Source organism: Giraffa tippelskirchi, chromosome 4 (assembly GCF_054371585.1).
Source record: "Giraffa tippelskirchi isolate mGirTip1 chromosome 4, T2T-mGirTip1v1.2.pri, whole genome shotgun sequence".
Taxonomy (NCBI): Eukaryota; Metazoa; Chordata; class Mammalia; order Artiodactyla; family Giraffidae; genus Giraffa; species Giraffa tippelskirchi.
Window position 1 is genome coordinate 191,546,178 of NC_137278.1, and position 27,401 is coordinate 191,573,578.

Consider the following 27,401-nt stretch of genomic DNA (forward strand, 5'->3'; position numbering starts at 1 on the left):
CATCCTTAAGTCTTCAGGATAAGATTTTCACGTCCAGCACCTGAAAAAAACCTGATGTCTGAGGTTTTTGAGAATTACAATGATGATGTCATAGATAAACCGAGATGTAAATAAAATCTGGGGAAAAGAGGGTTTAACCTGAAGTCAACAACAAGCAGGAAATTCAAATATTATAATTCTTACAAACCACAAAGGCTAGAGTTTCAAGGTCACTTCTTACTATGGAGTGGGTGATAAAGGAAAGGCAACTTTGACTCATTTCCTGATTTACTGGTTGTTTGGTATTCCTTTCATACAAGTGTTCTTTTAAATGCATACACAAGTTTTTAGAAAATTGCTAGAAATGGAGGTGTTTAAGAGATTCCTTTGAAAAAGGAAATGGCAACCCACTCCACTATTCTTGCCTGGAGAATCCCAGGGACAGAGGAGCCTGTTGGGCTGAAGTCTATGGGGTCGCACAGAGTGGGACATGACTAAAGCGACTTCACAGCAGCAGCAGCAAGAGATTCCTTGGGACATCTCTGGTGGTGATCCAGTGGTTAAGAATTGCCTACCAATGCAGGAGGCACGGGTTCAATCCTTGGTTGGGGAAGATCCCACGTGCTGCAGGGCAACTAACCGCATGTACCGCAACTACTAAACCTGTCCTCTAGCTCCCTCAAGTTGCAACTACAGAGCCCTCGTGTGGCAAGGAAGAGCCCATGAACTGCAATGAAGACCCAGTGCAGCCAAAAGTAAATAAGTAAAAAGTCAATCCAGATACCATTGCCACAATGAAATAATAAGTATAGTACATGGCAGCTTCCAGCCACACTTTCCAATGGAAGCCTTTGAATTTAAGTAAAAGGGTTTGATGTCTAAATGTTCAAAATAAATAGATAAAATAAAACGTTAACTGCTATCCTGGACAATTTCTCATGCTTGGTGATAGCCTGACATCTTTTGAACGGTTTTCCTGCGATGAGCAAAGTTCTCCCAGTTCAAGCCCTTCTCCTTAAGTAGAAACCAGAAATTCATTCTCCCACCCACCCTTGCACCTAAGTGTCTCTACCAAGCAGACACACTTCTCCAGAGCAATACAAAGAAGTGGATCCTGGCATTGGCGTAAGTGTTCAGCTTGAGGGGGCAGCCGTGGCAAAGGGTCTGGTGCCCAGAGTGTGTGAGGGACATGCACTCCAAGGCATCCTCGCTTAGTGACAGTAGCAGTGGAGTTTCTGCTGGCTTGCTGATCTCCAGGTTTGGGCGTTGTTCCTGGCTGCATGGCCCCCAAACTTGACCTTCAGTTTCTTGGAGATTCTTCTTCATTATGCTTAATAAATTAACAAGAAATACATAAAGGCTAAACATCAGTTAATAAATTTCCTTTCTGCTTAACTAGTTGAAAGAGCTTCTACTCTTTGAATGTAAGAACCCTGAGTAGCCAATCTGCTGAGGGAAGGAACTGTGCTTCCCTAATGATACATCATTAAAACACCTGCCCCATACCGCCCCTCTGTAAGCGGCCTTTCATGTTGCCTGGCAAGCCCAGGGCATTTCCTCAGCCCACTCTCGCCCTCTCTCTCCTGAACGTCCTCTCAACTGTCCAGTGCTCCTCCTCCACTGTCACTTCCGTGATTTTACTTCCTATTTCATGGGAAAATGAAGGAAACTTCAAGTTTTCCAATACAAGTAACCACACCCATCTGATAACATGCCCTACCTTTCTTCTCATTGAGAGGATGTATTTTGGGGGGGTTTTTTGGTTGGTTGGTTGGTTGAGGTTTTTATGTAATCAAAGGGCCCTAAAAGTGGAAGAAAGGCAGAAGGTCAGAGTGGCACAGTAGGGAAAGATTCAGTTTATCATTTCAGGCATTGGAGAGGGTGGAAGAGGGTCACAAACCAAAGAATGCAGCAGCCTCTAGAAGGTAGAAAAGGCAAGAAAACGAATCCTCTCTGAGATCCTCCGGATAGAATCGTAGCCCTGTCAGCTGCTTTATGTTAGCCCAGTGAGACCCACATTGGACTTCTGCCTGTAAGAAAATCAGTTTGTGTTATTTTAAGCTGCTAAGCTTGCAACAACTTGTTACAGCAGCAGTCGCAAACAAATACATACCATCTCAGAAACCAGACATTCATTTTCTTTATGTCTGTGCTCCCTATCATCACTAGAATACAAAGTCAAGACATTTGACTGTTCTTGTTCACTACTCTATGCTCAGTTGGAGAAGGAAATGGCAACCTACTCCAGTATTCTTGCCTGGAAAATTCCATGGACAGAGGAGCCTGGTGGGCTACAGTCCATGGGGTTGCAAAGAGTTGGACACAACTTATCGACTGAGCACACATGCATGCTAGGCTCAGTGCCTAGAAATAAACTTAGCAAATAGTTGGCAAATATTTCCTCAATAACTATTTTGTTGAATGAAGGAATATCCATGTGTCTGTAGTGTGTATGCAAGGGTATGAGGAAAGACAGATGAAGCAGCCACTGTGATATGCAAAGGCCATAGGCTTGTGTGTAAAGGATATCATAAACTAAATTGAACTTCTGGAGCAGGTTATCACCCTGGGCCAAGATTGCTTATCCCTGGTGCAGACAGAAAAACAGGTTTCCAAGTGTAGTGACAAGGTTCAATCTGATGGTAGAAAGGTAAAACCTCTCTTGGCAGCTCTTGCACACGAATGTCCCCCGGTCCTGTTCTGAGAGGTAAATGTGGATCAGTAACTTAACAAAGCTTACAGAACTGGTCATACTGGAGAGGAGGGACAGGGTACCCCGGGTCACTTTAAAGTCTTCTCCTTTTCGGATAACATGCCTTTAAAAGGAGGCCTCCCAGGGGAGGAAGGCTATTGGAGGTCAGGAAGTTCATTGTCAGCACCACAGATTTATGATTCAGCTGCAGAATAGTGCTGACCTAAGGGTGGGCATGCATTCTTTTTTTTATGCCAACCACACAAGTTTAAGAGCCTATGAAAGTAAGACATCAATTTCAACTATCTTTCCTTCCTGCTTCTGTTTCTCACCATCGAAGGTCCTGCAAACTGGTTGGTTGGTGTGTGGTGATCTGATTCTTCCCTCCTGGTCACTCAAAGCCAGAAAACCTGTAGTTTCATGGAGGATGTTCCCTTAGTCACTGCCCCCATCCTGCTTATCATTGCTGCTCACCCTCTGCTTTCTACCTTCCTCTCCCTCCCAAGCCTCGCCCCCGCCCCCGCCAATGCCACCCTCGGACTTCTAGATCTGGCCCTTTTTGTAAAGTCCATAAACTACTTCATTATTTTTTCCATTAAAACCACAGGATTAAGTTCATCTTAGCTCTTCACAACATTACCTTTCATAACCCACTGTTAAAATGAAACAAACATCACAGGAACTCATCTTTGGGGTGTGTATTCAGAGCCTTCTAAGAACTAAGTAGTCAACAATGTCGAAACTACAGAAAAGTTAGAAAAAGTAAAAGTCCTATTATTTGAGCATCTACATGTTTTTCTTTTTTCTTTACTGTCTGTTAAAAAGAAGGGGAATCTTTTCATAAAATATAAATAAATCTGAAACAAATGAAAGATAAAGTCATTTTCTTATACTATTTCACATTTTTACAATGCCACCTAAAACATTCAATATACTCTAAAATTCTTCTTAGGGGAAGAAAGTCTTAAATATAAATTAAATTGTAGTTTAAAAGGTTAGGAGGGCTTCCCTGGTGGCTCAGTGGTAAAGAATCTGCCTGCCAATGCAGGCGACATGGGTTTGATCCCTGATTCCAGAAGATCCCACATGCCTTGGAGCAACAAAGTCCGTGTTCCACAACTATTGAGCCTGTGCTCTAGAGAACCAGAGCCACAACTACTGAGGCCACGTGCTGCAACTACTGAAGCCCATGTTCCACAACAAGAGAAGCTATCGCAATGAGAAGCTGACACATTGCCAAGAAGAGTAGCCTCTGTTCAATGCAACTAGAGAAAGCCCATGCAGCAACAGTGACCCAGCACTGGTAAAAATAAAATAAATAAATAAAATTTAAAAAGTTAATAAAATTTTCTCTATGGCCGCATCAATCTTAAGATATCTGCTTCAGATTTTCCCAAGACTTCAAGCCCAGTCCTGCTCCAGTACTTTTCTTTCTTTTTTGGCCATGCCATGTAGCTTGCAGGATCTTGGTTCCCTGACCAGGGGTCAAACTTGGGCCATGGCAGTGGAAGCATGGAGTCCTAACCGCTGGACCATCAGGGAATTCCCTCCAGTGATAACTAGATGATGGTAGAATGTGAATTGCCTGAGGTTCTCAAACATCAGAGAAAGGTCCTTTGAGTAACAGAAAAACCAACAGAAATGCCTTCCTTGATATCTTGAAAATTAATAATACATGGTTGTTGGAAAAAAAAAGAGTGAAAATCCAACAATAGTGTTCTCCATGCAAAATCTCAGAGAACTGTGTTAAAAACAAATCATTCGAAGACAAAGCATTATTATTTTGAGTAATTTTATTACTATTAGAATCTTATTCCTGCACACACTTGTCTACTCACCCACAAGTGTCTAGCACTTTTAGTCCATAGCCTCCATACAGAACTTGAGTACACACCCCTATCAGGAAGAAAACTGACAAGCAGGTTCAGTGATAGTTTCGATGGAATGACCACAAGAAGTTTCATTTTCAGAGGTCTTTATGCAGGATCTGGAAAGGTCTATTGAACCAGTAATTCCTTTGTTCATGTCTGTGTGGTCTCTGCCCATACCTTTTGTCTCAGCATATCAGTAGCTAGCAAAATGCTCTTATTAATCACATCTTTTTATTTCAGGTGTGGTATTCACAAGAATCTTGCCATGTTTTGGATATATGGGGCAGGGTTACAAAATACCTATGCACAAATTTTTGCAATCAGAGCTGAAGTTTCATCATTTTCAAATTGCGCCCATGTTGCTTTTAGCAAATACTAGCCATTTGAAAAACTACGTTCTAATTTCTATTTAAATATATTTTATTATTTATTTGGGGTTTTCCTGGTGGCTCAGACAGTAAAGAATCTGCCTGCAATGCTGGAGATGCAGGTTTGATCCCTGGGTAGGGAAGACCCCCTGAAGTAGAGACTGGCAACCCACTCCAGTATTCTTGCCTGGAGAATCCCATGGTTGTTTATTTATTTATTATTTGCCAAACCATGAGGCTTGTGGAATCTTAGTTTCCTAACCAGGAATTGAACCCAGGCCCTCTGCAGTGAGAGCTTGGAGTCTTAACCACTGGACCACTGGGGAATTCCCCTAATTTCTTATTGATTAACCTACTGGCATCATCAGGGTATCAGTCATTTCAGTCACTCAGTCGTGTCCAACTCTTTGCAACCCCATGGACTGCAGCACACCAGGCCTCCCTGTCCATCACCAACTCCCAGAGCTTACTCAAACTCATGTCCATCGAGTTGGTGATCCCATCCAACCATCTCATCCTCTGTCCTCCCCTTCTCCTCCAGCCTTCAATCTTTCCCAGCATCAGGGCCTTTTCAAATGAGTCAGTTCTTTGCATCAGGTGGACGAAGTGTTGGAGTTTCAGCATCAGCATCAGCCCTCCCAATGAATATTCAGGACTGATTTCCTTTAGGATTGACTGGTTGGGTCTCCTTGCAGTCCAAGGGACTCTCAAGAGTATCCTCCAACACCACAATTCAAAAGCAAGAATTCTTCGGCACTCAGCTTCCTTTATAGTCCAACTCTCACATCCATACATGACTACTGGAAAAACCAGAGTATACCCCACCCAAATTGTCGGGGCCATAAAATCTAGAATCCTGTCTGTATTGCTCACAAATGACAGCGGGAGATACAAGGTGAATACTCAGTAAATATTTTCTAAATGAATGAACCTACCAGACTTGTAACTAATATTGTCACTCCTGTGAGTTTTTATTTTATATTAGGAATAAACTTAGTCTCAGAAGAACTAAGACTATAACCCTGGAGTCAGGCTTCCAGGATTCAAATCCTGGGGCAGCCTTTGCTAGTTGTACAGCCTCCCAGTTCTTTCTTTTCTTTATCTAATAATATGGAGTAATTATAGTGCCTACCTCAAAAGATTTTTATAAATGTGATAATCCACATCAAATTGTACTTAGGACACTACCTAGTAAGTTTTCCACAAATTTTAACTAAGATTATTTTTTCAAAAATCCACATTTATTTTATAACTTTGTTATCTAAATGTCATTTACTTAAGCATTTAGGAAAGTATTGTCCTTTAGTGAAATTTTGACAGTGCAGTTTTTTTATTTTTATTTTATTGGAGTATAGTTGATTTACAATGTGGTATTAGTTTCAAGTGTACAGCAAAGTGATTCAGTTATACAGGTACATATATTCATTCTTTCCTAGATTCTTTTCTCATATAGGTTATCTCAGAACACTGAGTCGAGTTTCCTGTGCTCTACAGCAGGTCCTTGTTGGTTATCTATCTTATATACTGTAGTGTATGTTCATCTCAAGCTCCTGATTTATCCGTTCCCCACCACCACCGCCCCCACCCTCCACCACGTTTCCCCTTTAGTAACAGTAAGCTTGTTTTCAGTATCTGTAAGTTTGTTTCTGTTTTGTAAATAAGTTCAATTTTATAATAAGGTCTTTTGTGCACGCATGCTCAGTCGCTTCATTTGTGCTGACTCCTTGCAATCCCATGACTGTAGCCTGCCAGGCTCCTCTGTCCATGGGATTCTCCAGGCAAGAATACTGGAGCGGGTTGCCATGCCCTCCTCCAGGGGATCTTCCCGACCCAGGGATCGAACTCCCGTCTCATGTCTCCTACATTGGCAGGTGGTCCTTTACCACTAGCGCCACCTGGGAAGCCAAGTAACAACGTCAGTTTTACTGAATGTCCTCATGTCAACCAGGGAAACTGGGAAAAGAAATCTGGGGCCTAAAAGAAAGATTTTAGATATCAGTACCTGTCTCCAATTCGGTTTACACCGAAAGTTTCTCCCAATTACAACTGTTTTGGTTAATTTAGCAACTGGATCCCCACAAATGCTGTCACAAGTCCTGTTATGGGTGCTCTGTGCACTTGGGAGGCAGAAACCTTGGCCATGACTCACTGCTAAAGTTCTGGGGAAAATCAGGTTGCAGACCTGCCTGCACTCCCACCCCGTGGGGTTACATTGGAAACATTACTATAAATGGGAGTAAACATCACTCTGCCGGTAAGCTTCATATGGACAAGCTTTACCTGTGCAGGCAGGACCACGTCGCAGGGCCTGCTCTCCACCAACTGGTGCTAATGCCAATCAGAGTCTGAGGATGCTGAAGGTCCCTAATATTCATTCCTGCACCCTGAGGGCTTCATCAGCACATTTCTCCCTCTCCTACCAATTTGTTGTTTGCTAAGGGATTATTTCCAGATTTTAGGACTCACTCTTTGTCCTAGTCCAGACCACAGCAGTGTTTACTTTCCCACTTAGGAGTTTGCCCGGAGCAAAAAGTAACAACATCCCAACCCCCTGTCAACTCAACAAGGAAAGATTTATTGCAGTTAACTAAAAGGATACTTGTTATGACAGGAATACCATATGCTTCAGCAAAGATAGAATCCAAGCTTATGGCTGGACTTTGCAAACAGCCAGGATCCAACCTGCCAACACAGCCTTTTTTTTTTTTTTTGGTTGCAGTCATTAACAGTGCAACATCCGGACCCAGGATGTTTCCAAGGTGGGGCTTCAGGTTGGCACTCAGATAATGAGATTACCTCCAGCAGTAATTTTCAACAGACAGCAGCAACCACTATAGGCTCTTTGTTTGGACAGTTGGCCTCTCCACCCAATGTCCATCCTCCTTTTTGTTAATTACAAACAGAAACCTAGGTATTTGGGGAACAGTTAGTTCTTAGCTAAAAGTACATTTCCCAGCCTGCTTTGCACAATTAAGATTAGTGACTTGCCAGGTGAAGACCACTGGAGACTTCTGGAAAAGTTTTGCCATCCTAATGTAGAGGCTGTCTCTTGTCCTCCCTCTCTACTCCTCTCTAGTGTTTGGGTTTTCTGAAGCCTGATGTGGCTGAGAGAGCTGGACTGTAAAGAAAGCAGAGTGCCAAAGAATTAATGCCTTCTACCTGTGGTGCTGGAGAAAACACCTACGAGTCCCTTGGATAGCAAGGAGATCAAACCAGTCAATCTTAATGGAAATCAACCCTGAATATTCACTGGAAGGACTGATGCTGAAGCTCCAGTACTTTGGTCATCTGATGTGAATAGATGACTCATTGGAAAAATCCCTGATGCTGGGAAAGATTGAGGGCAGAAGGGGGAAGAGGGTGTCAGAGGATGAGATGGCTGGATGGCATCACTGATGCAATGGACATGAACTTGGGCAAACTTCGGGAGGTGGTGAGGGGCAGGGAGGCCTGTCATGCTGCAGTCCATGGGGTCTCAAAGAGTCAGACACGACTGGGAGACTGAACAACAAGCATTCTTTTCAATTACTTCTCAGGTTGTAGTTATGTTCGAAGATCTGAAACTGCTGGAAGTCTTTTTAGATAAGAGAATTCCTGTATATGAGTTGATTAATCTTTAAAAATTGATTTATACAGTTTGATGCTGAATATTCTAAGTAAAAATGATTAAACATCTACCTTTTCTCAAAGTTACTAATTTATACACAGGCAAACATGAGACTGGGTAACTAATTAGAGGAAGATCAAGAAGTTTGAGTAAATCAACTCTACTTCAATAAAATTAAAAGATTAAGAATCATAACAAATTTTTTTGAAAAGAAAGTTAGAGAAATGGGCAATTTATTTCAATAAAGGGAGAGGGCTGATTTTGCTACAGTGGGGAAAAAAATGAGGAGGTTAAAAACTGCTGAATTTAAATATATCCCCATTTCTCTCTGCACAATATCTTTATCTCAGTGTCTCCATTCCTTCTACTTTCGTTTCATAGCAAGGTATCGACTGAGAAATATATCAAGTTGACAAATTGCTTGACATATCTGATCTAGGGTGGCTTCTACATCACTCTTCTCTTTTTCCTCCCAGTAAATACTTTGGACACCGACATTTGCCACATTGGAAATGACAGGCACCAGAGGAAAAACACATCAAAATGATTAGGATCAGAATGTCTGTTAAGGATTATTTTTTTTTAATAGAGTAGAATGTAGTTTTATTGAATCCTTAATATGCAGAAACTCCTTTCTTGTGAAAGAAAACAATCCAAGTGATTGTAAACCCTGGAAACCAACAGAAGCACTTAAACCTTCAATATGAATGTGTTTATTTTTCCAACTCGGATATTGTTCTGAAGTACACTTGTAATCTAAATACCCCTTTCTCTCCTTCCCTTTACAACATACCATTTCAGTCTGTTTGTTTATAGAACGATGGCCTTAAGGAAAAAGCCTTATTCACATTCCCACAAAAGAAATAAATAAAATACTTGTCTCTAGGATCCATTTAACTAAACTTGACTTAAATCCTGGTAGAGGCTTCCATCTCTATAACAGACACAAAAGAGGATGAATGATCTTTCACTATCAAAACAAACTTCTATTAATATAGATAAACAGTTCATTAAATTATTCAAATACATTTACTATGCTCCTATAATGTGCAAAGTACTGTTCCAAAGTAGACACCCTTCCTTAGATGTACAGTGAGCCACTAAAATAATAATTTCAGGAGCTTAAGACACTGGTACAGTCAAAATACCCTAATAATATGAAATGGTCTCTGTTGCTGCTGCTTCCAGAAGTGCCCGGTTTATTTCTAAGGGACAGCTCAGGCATTTGGAAGAATAATTCAAACTTAAGCTTTAATATACGATGGGGTTAGGCAGTGATTGTACCTTCAGAACATAATATAACCATGTGAAGTACATTCTGGTGATCTAAAATGCTAGCATCTGTGCAAGGTAACCTAAGAAATTTGACACTATTTTTTTATTAAAAAAGGTACCAACTTCAAAATAAATCAGGATACAGATCAATTGCGATTTTAGGAAAAATAAAAATATAGAAACGCCAACTCCTCTCCCCAGCACTGAAATTACACTTCCTCAGACACACTGCCATCATTGGGAACCATGGGGGTCAACTGGGTAAATTTAAATCACATTAGATAATTACATAATTTGACCTAGCTTGGGTATGTGTGTGATCCCAAAGACTTTTCAACATATTTTTCAGCAATACAGTGATAGCAATAGAAATGAAGAAATTGGAAGTATTTTCTTAGAGACAGCTTACAGATTTCTTACAGGTCCCAAAGTGAAAATATAACACATCACCATCATAACACAAGCTACTTTGTCGCTCCTAAGACCCAACTTCGCAGGACATCAGGCTTCCCAGTGTTTCCTTCATATGCCTCTACTTGGGTTTTCTTTCCCCTGAACTAAATAGGGAGGGCCTTTCAGGTCAAGTGTTATCTGTTGGCAAGTTACCTTCAGGATAGATATGCTCGCATCATTTCTATATTGACAAGTCAAGCCTCCATTTATGAGGCTTAAATTCAGCTCCTGGTCTCTTTATTCAGAACTTCCCTCATTTGCTTATAAAAAGAACAACAACCAAAAAAAAAAAATCCAAGAGAAAAAAAGAATTACCTTCATTTACTTAAAAGGATCATTCAAAACACTAGGGAAAAAATTTCCCTCTGAAGGAGACTTATTCAAGGAACACAATACTGTTTAGCTTATGGCCCACCTTAGAAAGGCAAACTCAACTTAATCTCCTGAAAAGAATCTCAGTGGTCTCCCATTCAGAAACTTGCTATTTCTATTATTTTCTAATGTTGTGGTTAAATAAAATTAAATGTTAATAATAAACAGTAATTAAATAATAAACTTAAAATAAATAATAATAATAAAAAAACATGGTCTGGGGGTTTTTAGAGAAGGTATAATAAAGGTCAATTTCCATTAAATTCACATTCCTTTCTGTACCAATTTCTACAATGAGCAGGCAACACTGCCCTCTAACGGGCTGATTCTGTTACATCCCTTAGTTCACCTGGTGGGAAATTGCTCCAGGAAGCATTGACACAACAGCTCCCACGCACATTCTTTCTTTTACTTCTGGGACACAGTGTGTCCTTGACCGTCTGTGAATGACGCTAAGACGGAGCAGCCCCTAGAGAGGCTATAGACTTAGAGAACGCTCATCAGAGGATTACAAACTAACACCCACTGCAATGGTGTTCAAACTTCAGCAGGCATCAAATTACCCCCAAGGGCTTGTTTAAACACAGCTTGCTGAGCCCCACCTGTGTTGCTGACTCCCTATGTCTAGAGCTGAGTCCAAGAACTGGCCTTTCTAACAAGTTCCCAGGTGATGCTACAAGCCCAGAGACCACTCTTTACCACCCAGACACTGTGCTTGGCTTTATCTTACTCAATACTTCCCAACAAGGTGAGGTTTTGCATCCATTTTACAGACTAGGAAGCCAAGTTTCACACAGAATAAATCCAGGACTAACTCAAAAGCCATTGCTCCCTTGTCTACAGTATGAAGTCAGTATATGAAGCAGTTAACCATTTCCTCTTCCTTCAGTTTCTTACCCAAGGCGGCGGGACTTAGGTGACAGTTTAGTGGATTTCCCCTCTCAGAGCACCTTGGGGGTCTGGCTATGAAGTCACCTAGAAAGGTCCACTCCACCCCCAGGTTGGATATGTGAGTAGGGCACGCTGAGAAAGGAGGGGGCGCATATGAGCGGGAGGTGCCTCCCTTGGGTCCCAAACCCTCCTACACAGTTCAGAGAGGGTCTGATTGCTCTGGATTCTGGAGTTCTTGGTACTCAGAAACTCTGCCAGAGAGGTTTTAAAGCTAGTGTCTCTTCTCACAGGTGTTTTTGACGACCTCAAAGCCTAGTGGGGCTCGGAGAGGACCCAGAGGGTGGGGGTGTCTGCACCCCTCTCCAGCCTCGGCTCAAATCATCCACCGAGGCAGGGAAAGGCACGTTGCAACAACTTTAAATCAGGAGTGCCCAAGGGTGTGAAGACTGTACGGTTATGATAAAAGATAAAATAGTTTTCAGGTCATATATTCCACCAGGATCAGGCAGGTAAAAGTCCCTAGCACTCAGGCCCTGGAAGGATGTCACAGTGATGGGAATAGAACAGTTGGGAGGACACCCCCCCCACCTCCCATCCTCGAATAGTTTTTCTTATCCTTTGCATTCAGCTCCTAGCCCAACTTGGTGTTTTCCTGAGGGAGATACAAATATAGAGCATCCCATGGGGATGGTTTTCTGGCTTCAGTCATCAGACGGGAAAAGATGTTCTCAGAAAAACTGCCCCGTGGGCCGGTCAGCCGAGATCTTGAGGTCGTGGCCGCGGCTGCTCTTCGTGTAGAGCTGGACTCTGAACTCCAGATGCTCGCTGAGCTGGTCCAGAGCCCGGGTGCAGGACTCCAGGCTCTCGGCCAGTTTCTGAACCTTGGCCTTTAGCACGGCCTGGCTAACCCTGGTGGCCCCCTCGACCCGCCTGGGGACGAGGAAGCCGCGGGAGCCAAAGAAGACGATGAAGTATACCGAGTTGTACAGCGCGATGCAGGCGTTCCTCCCGCACTGCAGCAGCTGGCGGTCTCCGCCGCCCTGCCCGCGGCAGAAGAAGTCGAGGCAGCTCAGCATCTCGCGCATCTGGTCCTGGCAGGTGGCCGCGATCTCCTGCACGCGCCGCAGCTCCCGGGAGTTGCAGAAGATCAGGGAGAGGTCGGACGTGATGGTGACGGCCCCGCCGGCGGTGGCTACCCCCAGCCCCACGGCCGACGCCAGCAGCGAGACCCCCAGGGTGACGGGGCTGAGCGAGAGTCCCACGATGGCGGCCACAGCGCCCGCCGCGCTCAGCGAGCTGCCGGCCACGTTGGCCGCCAGGGAGCGCCGGCGTAGGCGCTCTAGGCGCCGAGCCACCTCGCGCAGACGCAGTAGCTGGCCGTGCAGCCGGCCGCGACGGTCCAGCAGCAGCCCCTGGAAGCGTCGCAGAGCATCCGCGCCCTGCAGCTCCCGGGCCGCCGGCCTCTCCATGTCCTGCGGGGACGAGACACGCGGTTAGCCCGAAGTCGAGCACAACAGCTACGGCCACCCAAGGGGAAACGGGTCATTTTCCAGTGAGTCATGTGTCAGGTTCTCAAAGACCCGTTCAGTCATTTGGGACAAGTCCTCCACTTCCCAGGACCTTAAATCCGAGTAAGCCAACAGGAATAATGCTCTTGTTCATTTTTCTCCCCGGGAATCCCAAGGATTGATTTTTTTTTTTTTTAAATCTGTTAAATAAGGGAGTGGTGCTGTTAATATTTGGAGAAGGAAATGGCAACCCACTCCAGTATTCTTGCCTAGAGAATCCTGTGGACAGAGGAGCCTGGTGGGCTGCTGTCCATAGGGTCACACAGAGTCGGACACGACTGAAGTGACTTAGCATGCATGCATGCATTGGAGAAGGAAATGGCAACCTACTCCAATATTCTTGCCTGGAGAATCCCAGGGACAGAGGAGCCTGGTGTGACTATGGGGTCACACAGAGTCAGACACGACTGAAGCGACTTAGCAGCAGCAGCTATTAATATTAGAAGTCTACTGCAATATTGAAGGTCTTCCCAGGTGGCTAAGTGGTAAAGAATCAGCCTGCCAATGCAAGAGATTCAAGTTCAATCCCTGGGTGGGAAAGATCTCCTGGAGAAGGAAACGGCTACCCACTCCAGTATTCTTGCCTGGAGAATTCCATGGATGGAGGAGCCTGGCAGGCTACAATCCAGGGGATCAGAAAGAGCCGCACTGGATTGAACAGGCACGGAATACTGAGCCCTCATCTCAGAAAGATGACATGTGGCAAGCAGTAGGTTGTACCCCTTTACAAAGCCCTTTCCTTACAAGAAGACTAAGATCTTAAGAGTTTTGCAATACAGTTTTTCCCCGTCTGATGAGTGAAAAAGACAAATCACCAAAAACCCAAAAAGCATCTATCAAATGTCACAAACTAATTTTTCTAAGTTAGATGCTCACCTGAAGCAACTCTTCTGCTTGTTATTTTTCCCAGCTCTTATCTTAGAATCAAGCCTAAGATTTCTTAGGCTTGTGCTATTTCTCTAACTAGAGCTCATCAGGTCTTCAGAAATCTCACTCTTTGATACATGCTTAATTAAAACTAAATTACACTAGCACCAGTATGTCCCTTTATGATGAAAGCTCCCTTTAAAAATGAGTAACGATTGAACAGAATTTTAAAAGGGACCACAATTTTTGTTGAACAGCTCACTGAGGGCTACCTATACTGAGCTGAATGGAAGCCAACTGAAGATGACTAACAGAGAAAACTGTACATCCTGAGTAAAAGTACATCCTTTCTAGTTGCCAAAGATTTCTCCCCTCATAGCCATTGTACTCCTCATTATTAGGAACTTCTCAAAAGTGGCAAAGAAGCTATAGAAATCCAACATTTCACTACTGTGAGATATCAGGGCAGCAATCATTATTCTCATGTGGAAGGTGAGGAAATTGAAACACAGACAAATTCTACCTACAGCTGATACTTCACAGAGCCCAGTGTAGAATCTTGGTCTCTTGACTCCTAGATCTTAATTTTATTAGCATGCCTTCATAATTGCACCCACCACTGACAAATTGCCAGATAAAGACACCTCTGAGCAAAACGAGGCAAAGTTACTCAAAATATATAACCAACCAAGGATACAACCCCAGTATTACCAGTCCAGTGGCTATTTTTTCAGATAGCATCCCTCTGGTCTCCCCACTTACCATTCACTTCTGGCTATCTCCAGGAAAGAAGAATCTGAGGCTGTTTCTGGATGAGCAAGCTTTATAGTTCCAGAGAGCCAATGACGGCCCTGGGAAAGCCTTGTCTTATTCTGAGAATTTGCCATTTCCTGTCCTGGCCCCTGCTGCCTTCATCCAGAAGGATATGACATGGTGGAAAATGACCCGCCAGCCTCGCAGCACATCCCGTATTTAGGAAATGAACATTGTGTGTTCGCTTTCCCCCCAAACGCAGGAAAAGAACCACAGGCTCTTCCCCAACTTGAAACAAGTGCTGTCATTGTCCGGGCGGGGGGCCGGGGCGGGGGGCATACTCTGCCTTCCCTTTCCTGAAAATAGCTCGTGACGTTATCTGAGAGGCCATCAAAGGCACCCCAGGCTGACCAATTATAGTGTTTCTTGGGAGGCCACCAGTACACAGTCACTTTTTAAAAAGAAAAAGGGAAGAGACTCTCTTATGTCTGATGGAGCCACTCAGAGTCCACTCCCGTATTTTTAAAAAAAGCATCGTGATTCTGAGCATTTGAAACACGGGATTCAGTAGGCGCGCAGCCTTCAGAATGCAAAGTCACGCCCACAGGAAGTGCTGCGTGCAGTTTTGAGCATCTCCAGCTGCAGAGAAGCTCTTGGAGGTCTCAGAAAGGGCACACCTCGGGCCAAATGCGTCAGAAAAATCAGTGGGGTCAGGCTGCACGAGGAGCTAATTATACACTTTCAACAGCAGCGGGGATTCTGTTTCCTGGGTTTTCATGGGAAGCAACCACTGTAGCCCAGGCAATAGTTATATGAGTGCATTCTACCCCCACGGAGTGAAGCACCAGCTGAAGGGCAATATTCTGGATCATTCAGGAGAGGAAAACAAGGATAGCATCTGTGGATGCTTTCTGGGACATTCAGATAGGTGTTGGCTGTTCAGCCAGGAAGACTCCTACCACAGGTTCCCAGATAGTAATTATTGTCTCAACTCTCTGGTTCATTTGGAAAGCCTTAGCAACCATATCTTTCTTGAACACAAGCCCCCACCTTTATAAGTAGACATTGTATTGAGGAACACAACCCAGTTTTTTGCTACTCACAATCATGGCTCTTTTGAACTTGCTTTTTCTGAATTTGACCATGTCCAAAAATTCTGGTTACAGCTCCTCAAAGGATAAACATAACCCTCAGTCAGACACCTTCAATGCCTGCCTGTGCTTTTGAGGTAAGAGGTGGGAAAATGTCTTCCACTGAACCCATAGACATAGTCATTCCAAATGGAATGTAAAGCAGGGTGAATTGGGCAGGCAGTCCGGCGGTGAGGGGGAGTGGGGGGCCAGAGGAGTCTGGCGGTGGTAGAGTAGGTAGAGAGTGAGACAGTGTACTTGATTCTTCAATTCTCATTTGCTCTTCCGGCTTCCCTGGACATTTTCTTGTGTTTGGGGTTTTGTTGTTGTTTAGTCACTGAGTGGTATCTGTAGCCTGCCAGGCTCCTCTGTCCATTGGATTCTCAGGCAAAAATACTGGAGTGGGTTGCCATTTCCTTTCCCAGGGGATCTTCCTGACCCAGGGATTGAACCCGCATCTCCTGCATCGGCAGGCAGATTCTTTACCACTGAGCCACCAGGGAAGCCCGTGTTTGGGGTTTAGGTGAACACAAATAAATCTTTATTTCATGAATGGGTGAATGTTGCTAGGATACAGAGAGGATCATCATCTTCAGAGCATCAGTAATCATAGTACAGAAGTAGGATGAAGAGGAGAAGGTCCAGGAGAATGGGCAGTACTGACCTCAGCCAATATCCAAGAATTTGTTTTTCTCTGTGTTATAAATACATTTTCTTTGGGTTTGTTTTTTTTTAAATGGAACAAAAAGAATTCATTCATTTGACAGTTTGGGTTTGTTTTAGCTTTATCATCTATAAAACTCTGGTACTTCACATCATTTCTAAAAATGGACACATGAACATAATGCTTTGACTCAGTATTTATTTACTTTCATATATTTAAGCACAATAAGAAATTTGAGGAATAATTGAAGGTATTTTGATCAAAAGTATTATTGAGGCAGTTCCCCCAACATCTTGGGGACTGCATCCTCAAACTTCTTTTCTAAACTGTTTTCTGGGCACTTGTAACCCATCACCCCCAACACGTTACACTGAAAATGGTGACTGACCTTCAGATTAAACGTGCAACCAGGGCTGTGAACCACTGCTGTAGAAGCTGTGAATTCTCTGACCACTGGTTACATGGCAGCAGAAACAGTATGACTAGTAGATAGCAGTTTATGAGTCAGGTGTTTATGCAGTTAAGTTATTAACTCATTAGTCTGGGGCCCCTAGCTAAAATGATCGCATTTTAAAAATAAAGTAATAACTATGTTCTGGGCCTCCCAGAGTTCTAGAAAGGTCTGGGCCACCTCCATTTTTTTTAAGGGTCTCAGTGAATTTTCTTTTCAAGAAGAAATTTTGTAAACAAGAAGGTCCTACTGTATAGCACAGAAAATTATATTCAGTATACTATGAGAAACCAAAATGAAACAATATTTTTTAAAAGAATGTGTATATAGGGCTGTCTCAAAAAGTTCATTCAAGTTTTTCCATAATATCTTACAGAAAAACTCAAATGAACTTTTTGGCCAATCCAGTATATGTATAACTGAATCACTTTGCTGTACAGCAGAAATTTTTAAAATTAATTTTTATTGGAATCTAGTTGATTTATAATGTTGTGTTTGTTTCTGCTGTACAGGAAAGTAAATCAGTTATGCATATACATGTATCCACTCTTTTTTAGATTCTTTCCTTATAGGGCTTTACAGAGTATTGAGTAGAGTTTCCTGTGCTATAGAGTAGGCCCTTATTAGTTATCTATTTTATATATAGTAGTGTGTATATACAATGGCATCCCACTCCAGTACTCTTGCCTGGAGAATCCCATGGACGGAGGAGCCTGGTGGGCTGCAGTCCATGCGGTCGCTAAGAGTCAGATACGACTGAGCGACTTCACTTTCACTTTTCCCTTTCATGCACTGGAGAGGGAAATGGCAACCCACTCGTATTCTTGCCTGGAGAATCCCAGGCACGACGGAGCCTGGTGGGCTGCCGTCTACGGAGTTGCACAGAGTCGGACACGACTGAAGCAACTTAGCAGCAGCAGCAGCAGCAGTGTGTATATGTTAGTCCCAGTCTCCCAATTTATACCCCCTACTTTCCCCTCTTGGTAACCATAAATTTGTTTTCTACATCTGTGACTCTATTTCTGTTTTTGTAAATAAGTTCATTTGTACCCTTTTTTTAGATTCCTCATACAAACAGTATCTATGATATTTCTCTATCTTATTTCACTCAGTATGACAGTCCATCCATGTGGCTACAGCAGAAATGAACATAACTCTGTAAATCAGCTATACTTCAATCAAAATGAAATAAATAAAAAGAAGAAATTTTTAAATGAGATATAAAAAAATGTGTGGTTTATTTCTTTTAATTGCCATATGACAGATCTTACAATGTCACTATTTCTCTATTCACAAGATAATCACTGATTTATAAAATAGTGCATTACATTGGCAGTGTGACACAAGTTTAGGGAGCTCACACTTGGTGCTCTGTGACAACCTAGAGGGGTGGGATGGGGTGGGAAGTTCAAGAGGGAGGGGACGTGTGTATCCTGTGGTTGATTCATGTTGGTGTATGGCAGAAACAAACACAATATTATAAGCAATTATCCTCCAATTAAAAATACAATTTTTTAAAAAATTTAATATTTATTTATTTGGCTGTGCTGAGTCTTAGTTGCAACTCAAGGGATCTTCAATCTTCACTGTGGCATGCAGGACCTAGTTACCTGACCAGGGATCTAATCCGGGCCCCCTGCATTGGAAACATGGATTCTTACCCCTGGACCATCAGAGAAGTCCCCAGTGATGACTTTTTTCTTTTAGCCTTTCTTGGTGTATCTCAGTGACTGTGCACAGAACCCTTTTTGGCGACAATATCAAAAGTATAAAACTGAGACAATTTGTGAATGTGAGATTTAGGCCAAAGGTTTTTCAGACTTTCCTTTGTACTAGGTCCTAATGTGTACAGTCATCTAACTAAACAAAAGTAAGTTAAAATAATACCACCACTGCCTGAGGATCTTTGCCCATGTTTTTTTATTGTAAATTTCATGAGCATGTAAGTGCTATAGCACATAATTAGACTCAGATTACTTGCTGAATTTAAAGTATTTTGTTCTCTCAAAGAAGCGTCGTTATTTTCATAATAATTTGATGAGAATTTAGCATTAAATTACAACCTGGTAGGACATTTAGAGCCCTTATTTTGCAAAGACTTTCAACATATCTATGTTAGGAACTTCCCTAGTGGCCCAGTGGTAAAGAATCCGTCTTGCAATGCAGGGGACACAGGTTCAATCCCTGGTCGAGGAACCAAGATTCCACGTGCCTCAGAGCAACTAAGCCATGCCACAACTAGAGAGTCTGTGTGAGCAACGAAAGATACTGAAAGATCCTGTTTGACATAATGAAGATCCTGAGTGCAGCAATTAAGACCTCAGTTCAGTTCAGTTCAGTTGCTCAGTTGTGTCCGACTCTTTGCGACCCCATGAATCTCACGCAGCACGCCAGGCCTCCCTGTCCATCACCAACTCCCAGAGTCTACCCAAACCCATGCCCATCGAGTCGGTGATGCCATCCAGCCATCTCATCCTCTGTCGTCCCCTTCTCCTCCTGCCCTCAATCCTTCCCAGCATTAGGGTCTTTTCCAATGAGTCAACTCTTCGCATGAGGTGGCCAAAGTATTGGAGTTTCAGCTTCAACATCAGTCCTTCCAATGAACACCCAGGACTGATCTCCTTTAGGATGGACTGGTTGGATCTTCTTGCAGTCCAAGGGATTCTCAAGAGTCTTCTCCAACACAGCCAAGAAATCTTTTTAATTTTTTTTAATTAAAAAAAAGATATCTATGTTGCATGAGATCTAAACTATTAATGCCAGAAACTTATGGAACTGCACAGGAAAGAAAGTTTTTGAACTCCAGCCATTTTCAGTTTCTCCAGATTAGCCTCTGATCATTAATGTACACACACATCCTTAACCATTCGTGTTTAAACACTGGCCTGTGTTCTTTTCTCCACTTAACGTTCCTGCAGATACTCACTTCTCCATATTGACATAGTCCTCACCTCTGTCATTTTTAATAGCTCTGTTATAATCCCATTGTTTGCTTAGTCATTTCCCTATTAGACACTTGGATTGCCTCCAATTTTTTTCACTATTTTAACTAGAGTTACCGGGAACATCTGTGTAAATTTTACCCCTTGGGATCATTTCTTTGGGGAGTATTCACAAACAGGAAAATACCTAGTGAAAGAGGATGAACATTTTCATGGTTTTTGTTGCATGTTGTTGTATTGCTTTCCAAAAGAACCAATTTATTGATACAATGCAATGAGCTTTGTAAGAATCCCAGCTGCAGGCTATGAGACTACTCAAAGATTACTTAATTTGTTTGGTTTGTTTCAGCTCCACAAACATGTATCAGATACCTATGTGTGTCAGACACCATGCTAGATTCTGAGAATAAAAATCTGAGTAAGATACCATGTCTGCCATCCAGAATGAAGACAATCCACTGGAGAGAAAAATATAGAACAGATAATTTCAATTCTATGTGGAAAGTGCCAGAGGTGTGTGCACCAAGGAAGTAGAGTGCTACAAAGCACTAAGTATGGCTTTCTAGAAGCACTGCTATTGAGCTGAAACTTGAGAGTTGAATAGAAGTGGTTATTTGGACAAAAATTAGGAGGCAGAGGAGGGCAAGCTAGGGGAATAGAATGAATAAAGGTGTGGTACAGCGTTTAGGATGCTTTAGGCAGTTACCCATTGCTGAGCATAAAGTGGGAAGCTGCAGGTGTCCAGGGATAGGCTGAAGGGATACACAAGAGGCAAGTCACCTGAAATTTATTTATTTGGGGGGGATCAAACTATTTTATTGACGGGTTTCGGAGGAGGATTGAAAGGCTGGGAATACAATGAGATCTGACATCTGTCTTGTGGCCAGGATCTCCCCAGCTTCACAGCCGCTGAAAGTGGAATTTGTTACAGTGCATGGTGGGAGCTGGGGCTTCCCTGGTGACTCAGACAGTAAAGAATCTGCCTGCAATGCAAGAGACCCAGGATTTGATCCCTAGGTTGGGAAGATCCCCCGGAGAAGGGAATGGCAACCTACTCCAGTATTCTTGCCTGGAGAATTCCATGGACAGAGGAACCTGACAAGCTATGCAGTTCATGGGGTTGCAAAGAGTTGAACATGACTGAGAGACTAACACTTTCACGATGAGAGTTAAGCTAATTTTTGTCCAGATTAATCCCTTTTAAAATAGTAACATGCTTTTCTATAGATGAGTTATTGCTCTTTTTCTTTTCTTGATCTGTTATTGTTGTTTACATCTACTTCCAGAAATTCTATTCTATTTTACTCATCAATTTACCTTTATAAATTCAAGATAATATAATTTTGAAAATTATTGCTTCATAGTAGCATTTTTATTTTTAAAGGGAGAATCTATCATAATCATGTTTTCCTGGAAAATTTTACTTGCTTGTTCTTCTGGACAAATCTGACAATGGGAGCTCTTCAACTGCTGTAGCCTCGCTAATGTGATCAACTGAAGACAATTTAAGTTTGTTCCACTTCCTCCTTCACAGGTGTGCACACTTGTACAGAACACCTGGGATCATGTGGGTGAAACATACATTACATCATTCATATAGAAGCATTGGCCCCACAGGCTCTATTATAGTATAACTTCTTTACCACATGCCTTTTCCTCTGGTGCCACAAAGACTACAGCTGAGTATACATCCCTTTGTTAACCATAAAGGTTCTCTTATCTCCCGGGACACGGGCAAACTATTACCTTGGTCTCTTCCTTTCCCAGGCTTAGTCATTTTCTCCGAAGTTCTCAGGCGTACATAACAATCATTGCAACCTGGATCCTAACACCTGCTTGTTCTATATGTAGAGAGGCATCAGAAATCTTCAAGGCTCCCTCAAGTCTCAGATATTTGAATAGTTTCATTTTTAGCATTTGTCTTAGAGGCAAGAGAATGTTAGATATTGGTCTCCTTTTTTAACTTTGTTTAAAGCCTATTTTTAATAAGAAGAATTCAGTCATTTCACATCGGACGTTACAGTGAAGCAAGGGTATATGTTCCTATACTCTGAAAGTTGATTGTTTTTGTTCTAGTTATTTGCTTTTTAAAAAATAAATGGGGGACTTCCCTGTGGTCCAGTGGCTAAGACTCTGCGCTCCCGATGCAGAGGGGCCCAGGTTCAATCCCTGGTCAGGGAACTAGATCCCACGTGCCTCAACTAAAGATCCCACGTGCTGCAGTAAAGACCCGGCACAGACAAATAAATAAATAATTAAAAAATAAAATACAAAAAAAAAAAATGGTTACTAAAGAGGGTTTTCAACTTTATTTGCCTTTGAATTAGATAAGAAAGTAACTTTTTGTAGTCTACTTTTCCCCCTAAAAATTTAGCACTTTAAAAATTATTTCTAGGACTTCCCTGGTGGTCCAGTGGCTAAGACTCCATGCTCCCAATGCAGGAGGCCCAGGTTTGATGCCCGGTCAGGGAACTAGATCCCATATGCTGCAACAAAAGATCCCATGTGCTCCAAATAAGACTTGGCACAGCCAAATAAATAAATAAAATATTATTATAATATTAAAAAAACATTTCTGCCTTTACTTTCTTTCTTAAGTTAAAATTTTTATTTTGAGAAAAATATACATTCACATGTAAGGAAGAACACAGAGAAATTCACTGTTTCTTCAATTACCCTTAATGGTAAAACCTTGCAAAACTATAATAGAATATCACCAGAATTGATGTCAGTACAATCCACTCATTTTTTTTTTTGAAATTTGAACAAAATCTGTATTTTAGTCAATAGTACTGTATCACGTGTTAATTTCCTGGGTTTGTTTTTACAACATAGTATTTCTTTATATTCTCAGAATTAGATTAGAAGTTTCAAGCCTCATTCAGGTTTTTCTATGCTAAAAAAAAAAAGTTAAACCACCTTTGAAAAATAGGGAAAACAGATTCTATAAGGTAGACCTCTGTGTATACAGTGATAACGTGGGGCTTGAATCCTGAGTCTGCATTTCCTGTGTGGTGTTAGGCAAATCACTGAACCTCTCTGAGACTTTACAAAGTTTTCTTGATTAAATTAGAAAATGAACACTGAGTCCTTTTGAGACCTAGGAATTTGGGTACAAACATGAGTTATTGGTACCTTTTTCCAAACCAGTGACTATATGTGATTTCTGATGACTTTTAGATAGTTCAACTGTTTATACTTTATTATTTATACTTTATTACTCTGATAGTATATTATTTATCAGCTGATTTTTTTTTATCAGCATATTACCATAGACTTTCTGTGGCTCTCTCAGAAATATTTGTACTTTTCAGCTATGGGGCCATCCAAAAGTGATTTTTAACTTATCAACTTATAATGTTCTTGCTCTTTTTGCAACTGTCTTAGGTAGATTGAGTATTGTTGTCTGGGAAATCCTATGGACAGAGGAGCCTGGTGGGTCCATGGGGACCCCAGTCCAGGGGGTCACACAGAGTCTGACACGTCTGACGCAACCTAGCACACACACTCGCAGAGCAGAGAAAGCTTGTTTGCTGAGAAAAAATAAAAATAAAGAGACAAGACCTGAAAGGCAAATAGAAAGAAAGTCTAAATTTTTATTTCTTGCCACCTTTCTGTTCCATGAGTCATCCTATATACTTATTTTTTAACTCCCCTTTTATTATTCAAATGATCTTGATTTGCTTTCTGGTCTTTGCAACAGAGAACTCAACTAACCAACACTACAGCATATAAATTTGGCTCTTTAACATTAAAAAAATAATAATAACAGATTTTTGGAGGTGTTTATGCAGTACCAGCCAGTAAAGATTCTGCCTGCAATGCAGGAGACCTGGGTTCCATCCCTGGGTTGGGAAGATTCCCTGGAGAAGAAAATGGCAACTCACTCCAGTATTCTTGTCTGGAGAATCCCATGGACAGAGGAGCCTGGCAGGCTACAGTCCATGGGGTTGAAAAAAGTCAGACAGGACCGAGTGACTAACACCTTCACTTTCACTTTAAGTGAATTAACTGTTAAATAGCCATTTAGGAGTTCCTCTACCTTTGCCTTGGAGAAGGCAATGGCACACCACTCCAGTACTCTTGCTTGGAAAATCCCATGGACGGAGGAGCCTGGTAGGCTGCAGTCCATGGGGTCGCTAAGAGTCGGACACGACTGAGCGACTTCACTTTCACTTTTCACTTTCATGCATTGGAGAAGGAAATGGCAACCCACTCCAGTGTTCTTGCCTGGAGAATCCCAGGGACGGGGGAGCCTGGTGGGCTGCCGTCTGTGGGGTCGCACAGAGTCGGACACGACTGAAGCGACTTAGCAGCAGCAGCAGCAGCTACCTTTGCCTTCATCTTCTGCATAACAGCACTTTCTTTTCATGGAACATGTACTTTATTTTCCTAATCATAAAAGAAATACTTCTTGTAATAAATTCACATAGTATAAGAACATAGAAAGTTAGGTTTTCCCTCTTCATTTGTTTTCACTCTCCAGAAGTAGCATCAAGGTTTACAGTTTCCTATGCATTCTTCATAATGTTCACAATTATATAAATTATGTGGTTATGATTTTCTTTTACAAAATAACTTAGTGTTTCTGGATTGCTGGGCAACATTTTTTCCACTGAAAAAATATGACATAAACATCGTGCTAGTCACTCCCTAGCTCCACATATTAGTTTTTGCCCTTTCTCTCTGCCTGCTCTGTGCCCCAGCAGGTTGCCCCACTCACGCTCCATCACAGCTGACTGTGTCCAACCCAAGGGAGGTACCAGCCAGAGATGAGAGCCTAATGGAAAAGAAATAAGTCAGAGTGTTCCTTCCCTCGCTTCAGCTCTGTCTTTTACAGTATAGGCAGCCCCTCCATATCCACAGGTTCCTCATCCCTGTGAATACAGAGGACCAGCTGTAACCAACAAGAGCATCTGCAGATTTTGGTAACCTTAGGGGGTCCTGAAACCAATCCCCCATGGATACGGAGGGACAACTGTCACAGATTCCCTCATGGGCTATAGTTTCACTGAGTGGCCCTGCCTCTATGTACCAAATTTCACCACACTCCTATTATTATTTTTTATTTTAGTTTTTAATCAAAGTATAGTTGATTTAGGGCTTCCCTGGTGGCTCAGACAGTAAAGAGTCTGCCTCCAGTGCAGGAAAACAGAGTTCAATCCCTGAGTCAGGAAGAGCCCCTGGAGGAGGGAATGGCTACCCACACTAGTATTCTTGCCTGGAGAATCCCATGGACAGAGGAGCCTGGCAGGCTACACTCTATGGGGTCGCAAAGCGTTGGACATGACTGAGCAACTAACACTTTTCCTTTCATAATTGTTTACAATGTTGTGCCTATCTCTGTTGTATAGCAAAGTGACTCAATCATACATATTAGGCATTCTTTTTTTGGGGGGGCGGGCTGTAACCTGTGGCATGGGGGGGATCTTAGTTCCCCAGCCAGGGGTGGAACCCACGCCTCCTGCATTGGCAGCTCAGAGTCTTAACCACTGGACCACCAGAGAGTCCTCATTGTTTATACTCTCCACTATGGCTTATCACAGGATTTTGACTATAGTTCCCTGTGCTATACAGTAGGACCTTGTTGTTTTATCCATCCTATATGTAATAGTTTGTGGGTGCTCAGTCGCTCAGTCGTGTCCAACTCTTGCGACCCTGTTTCTGTACAGAGATAGGCACAACATTGTAAAAACCTATGAAAGTGTTAGTTGCTCAGTCATGTCCAATGCTCTGTGACCCCATGGAGTGTAGCCCACTAGGCTCCTCTGTCCATGGGATTCTCCAGGCAAGAATACTGGACTGGGTTGCCATTTCCTCCTCCAGGGGATCTTCCTGACCCAGGGATCAAACCCACCTTTCTTGAGTCTCCTGAACAGCAGGCAAATTCTTTACTGCTTAGCCACCTAAGAAACCCACGTGTAGTAGTTTACATCTGTTAATCCCAAACTCCTAGCCCTTTCCTCCCCAACTCCCCTCCCCCTTGGCAGTCCTTAGTCCTCAGTCAGTTGCTTAGTCTCATCTGACTCTTAGAGACCCCATGGACTGTAGCCCACCAGGCTCCTCTGTCTGTGGGATGTTTCAGGCAAGAATACTGGAGTGGGTTGCCATTTCTTCCTGCAGGGGATCTTCCTGACCCAGGGTTGGAAACCTCATCTCCCCAGTGCCCTGCATTGACAGGCGGATCTTTACCACTGAGACACCTGGGAAGCCCAATATATAATAGTTTACATCTGCTAATCCCAAACTCCTAGTCCTTTCCTCCCCCACTCCCTCCCCCTTGGCAACCACAAGTCTGTTCTCTATGTCTGTTTCTGGGAGAATTTTCTCTCCCTTGTGCCTTAAGCCCTAGAATGTAGTAACTTTCCAATGTTGCTAGTCTGTAGGTTCATCCTCCTCCCTTGTTTGTTTAACACTGCCCAACCTTTATAAGTAAACTCTTCCTTAAAAGCTCTTCACTGAACCATCTAGGGTGAATCCTGTTTCCTTCTGGGACCCTCTCTTATACAAATGTTTTGCTAAGGTGATTCATGTAGCCATCACTCATCCTATGGACAAGTCATGATTTATTTAACCCTTTCTTTATTGATAGACATTTATCATATTTTCTTTTTTAAAAAATATTTATTTACTTTTGGCTGTGCTGGGTCTTCATTGCTGCACACGGGCTTTCTCTAGTTGCAGTGAGCAGGGGCTACTCTTCATTGTGATACACGGGCTTCTTGTTGTGGTGGCTTCTCTTGTTGCCGGGCACGGGCTCCAGGCACGTGGGCTCCAGTAGTTCAGCACACAGGCTCATTAGTCGTGGCATTTGGGCTTGGTTGCCCCAAGGCATGTGCAATTTTCCTGGACCAGGGATTGGACCTGTGTCCCCCGCATTGGCAGGTGGATTCTTATCCACTGTGCCACCAGGGAAGTCCATGTCATATTTTCTTTTTTTTTTTTTTTTTTAATAAATGTATTTATTTTAGTTGGGGGCTAATTACTTTACAATATTGTAGTGGTTTTTGCCATATATTGACATGAATCAGCCATGGGTTTACATGTGTTCCCCATCCTGAACCCCCCTCCCACCTCCCTCCCCATCCCATCCCTCTGGGTCATCCCATTGCCCCAGCCCTGAGCATTTGTCTCATGCATCGAACCTGGAATGGTGTTCTGTTTCACAAAACTATGGAACGCTTCACGAATTTGCGTGTCATCCCTGCGCAGGGTCCATGTTAATCTTCTCTGTATCGTTCCAATTTTAGTATATGTGCTGCCGAAGCGAGCACCCTGTCATATTTTCAATTGCACTGTTTATTACAAACAATGATGCAGTGACCATCCTTGTGCGTGGGTATGTGTATATGTGTCTATAACCTTGGTGAGTATGTTTGTAAGAGATTCCTAAAACTGGAATTACTGCAACAAAAGACATACTAACTTTAAACTTGATAAATATTTTCTCTCCCTCCTGGGCAGAGAGTCAACAATTTCCTCTCCCTAGAGCATACTTATATTTAATAAGCAACAAAC

At 42.6% G+C, this 27,401-nt stretch overlaps 1 protein-coding gene and 1 non-coding gene across 2 annotated transcripts; both read right to left on the reverse strand.

The window, feature by feature from the left end:
* Nucleotides 1-11,910: 11,910 nt before the first annotated feature.
* On the reverse strand, nt 11,911-14,737 carry APOLD1 (apolipoprotein L domain containing 1). The gene is made up of 2 exons (XM_081589271.1): nt 14,706-14,737; nt 11,911-12,980 (listed from the first exon to the last, which is right to left on the reverse strand). The coding sequence occupies exons 1-2, from the start codon at nt 14,706-14,708 to the stop codon at nt 12,237-12,239; spliced, it is 747 nt and encodes a 248-aa protein (XP_081445397.1). The 5' UTR covers nt 14,709-14,737; the 3' UTR covers nt 11,911-12,236.
* A 12,313-nt stretch (nt 14,738-27,050) lies between these two features.
* Nucleotides 27,051-27,157, reverse strand: LOC145504013 (U6 spliceosomal RNA). Its single transcript, XR_014052006.1, has one exon. It is a non-coding gene; the product is annotated as a U6 spliceosomal RNA (small nuclear RNA).
* Nucleotides 27,158-27,401: the final 244 nt, after the last annotated feature.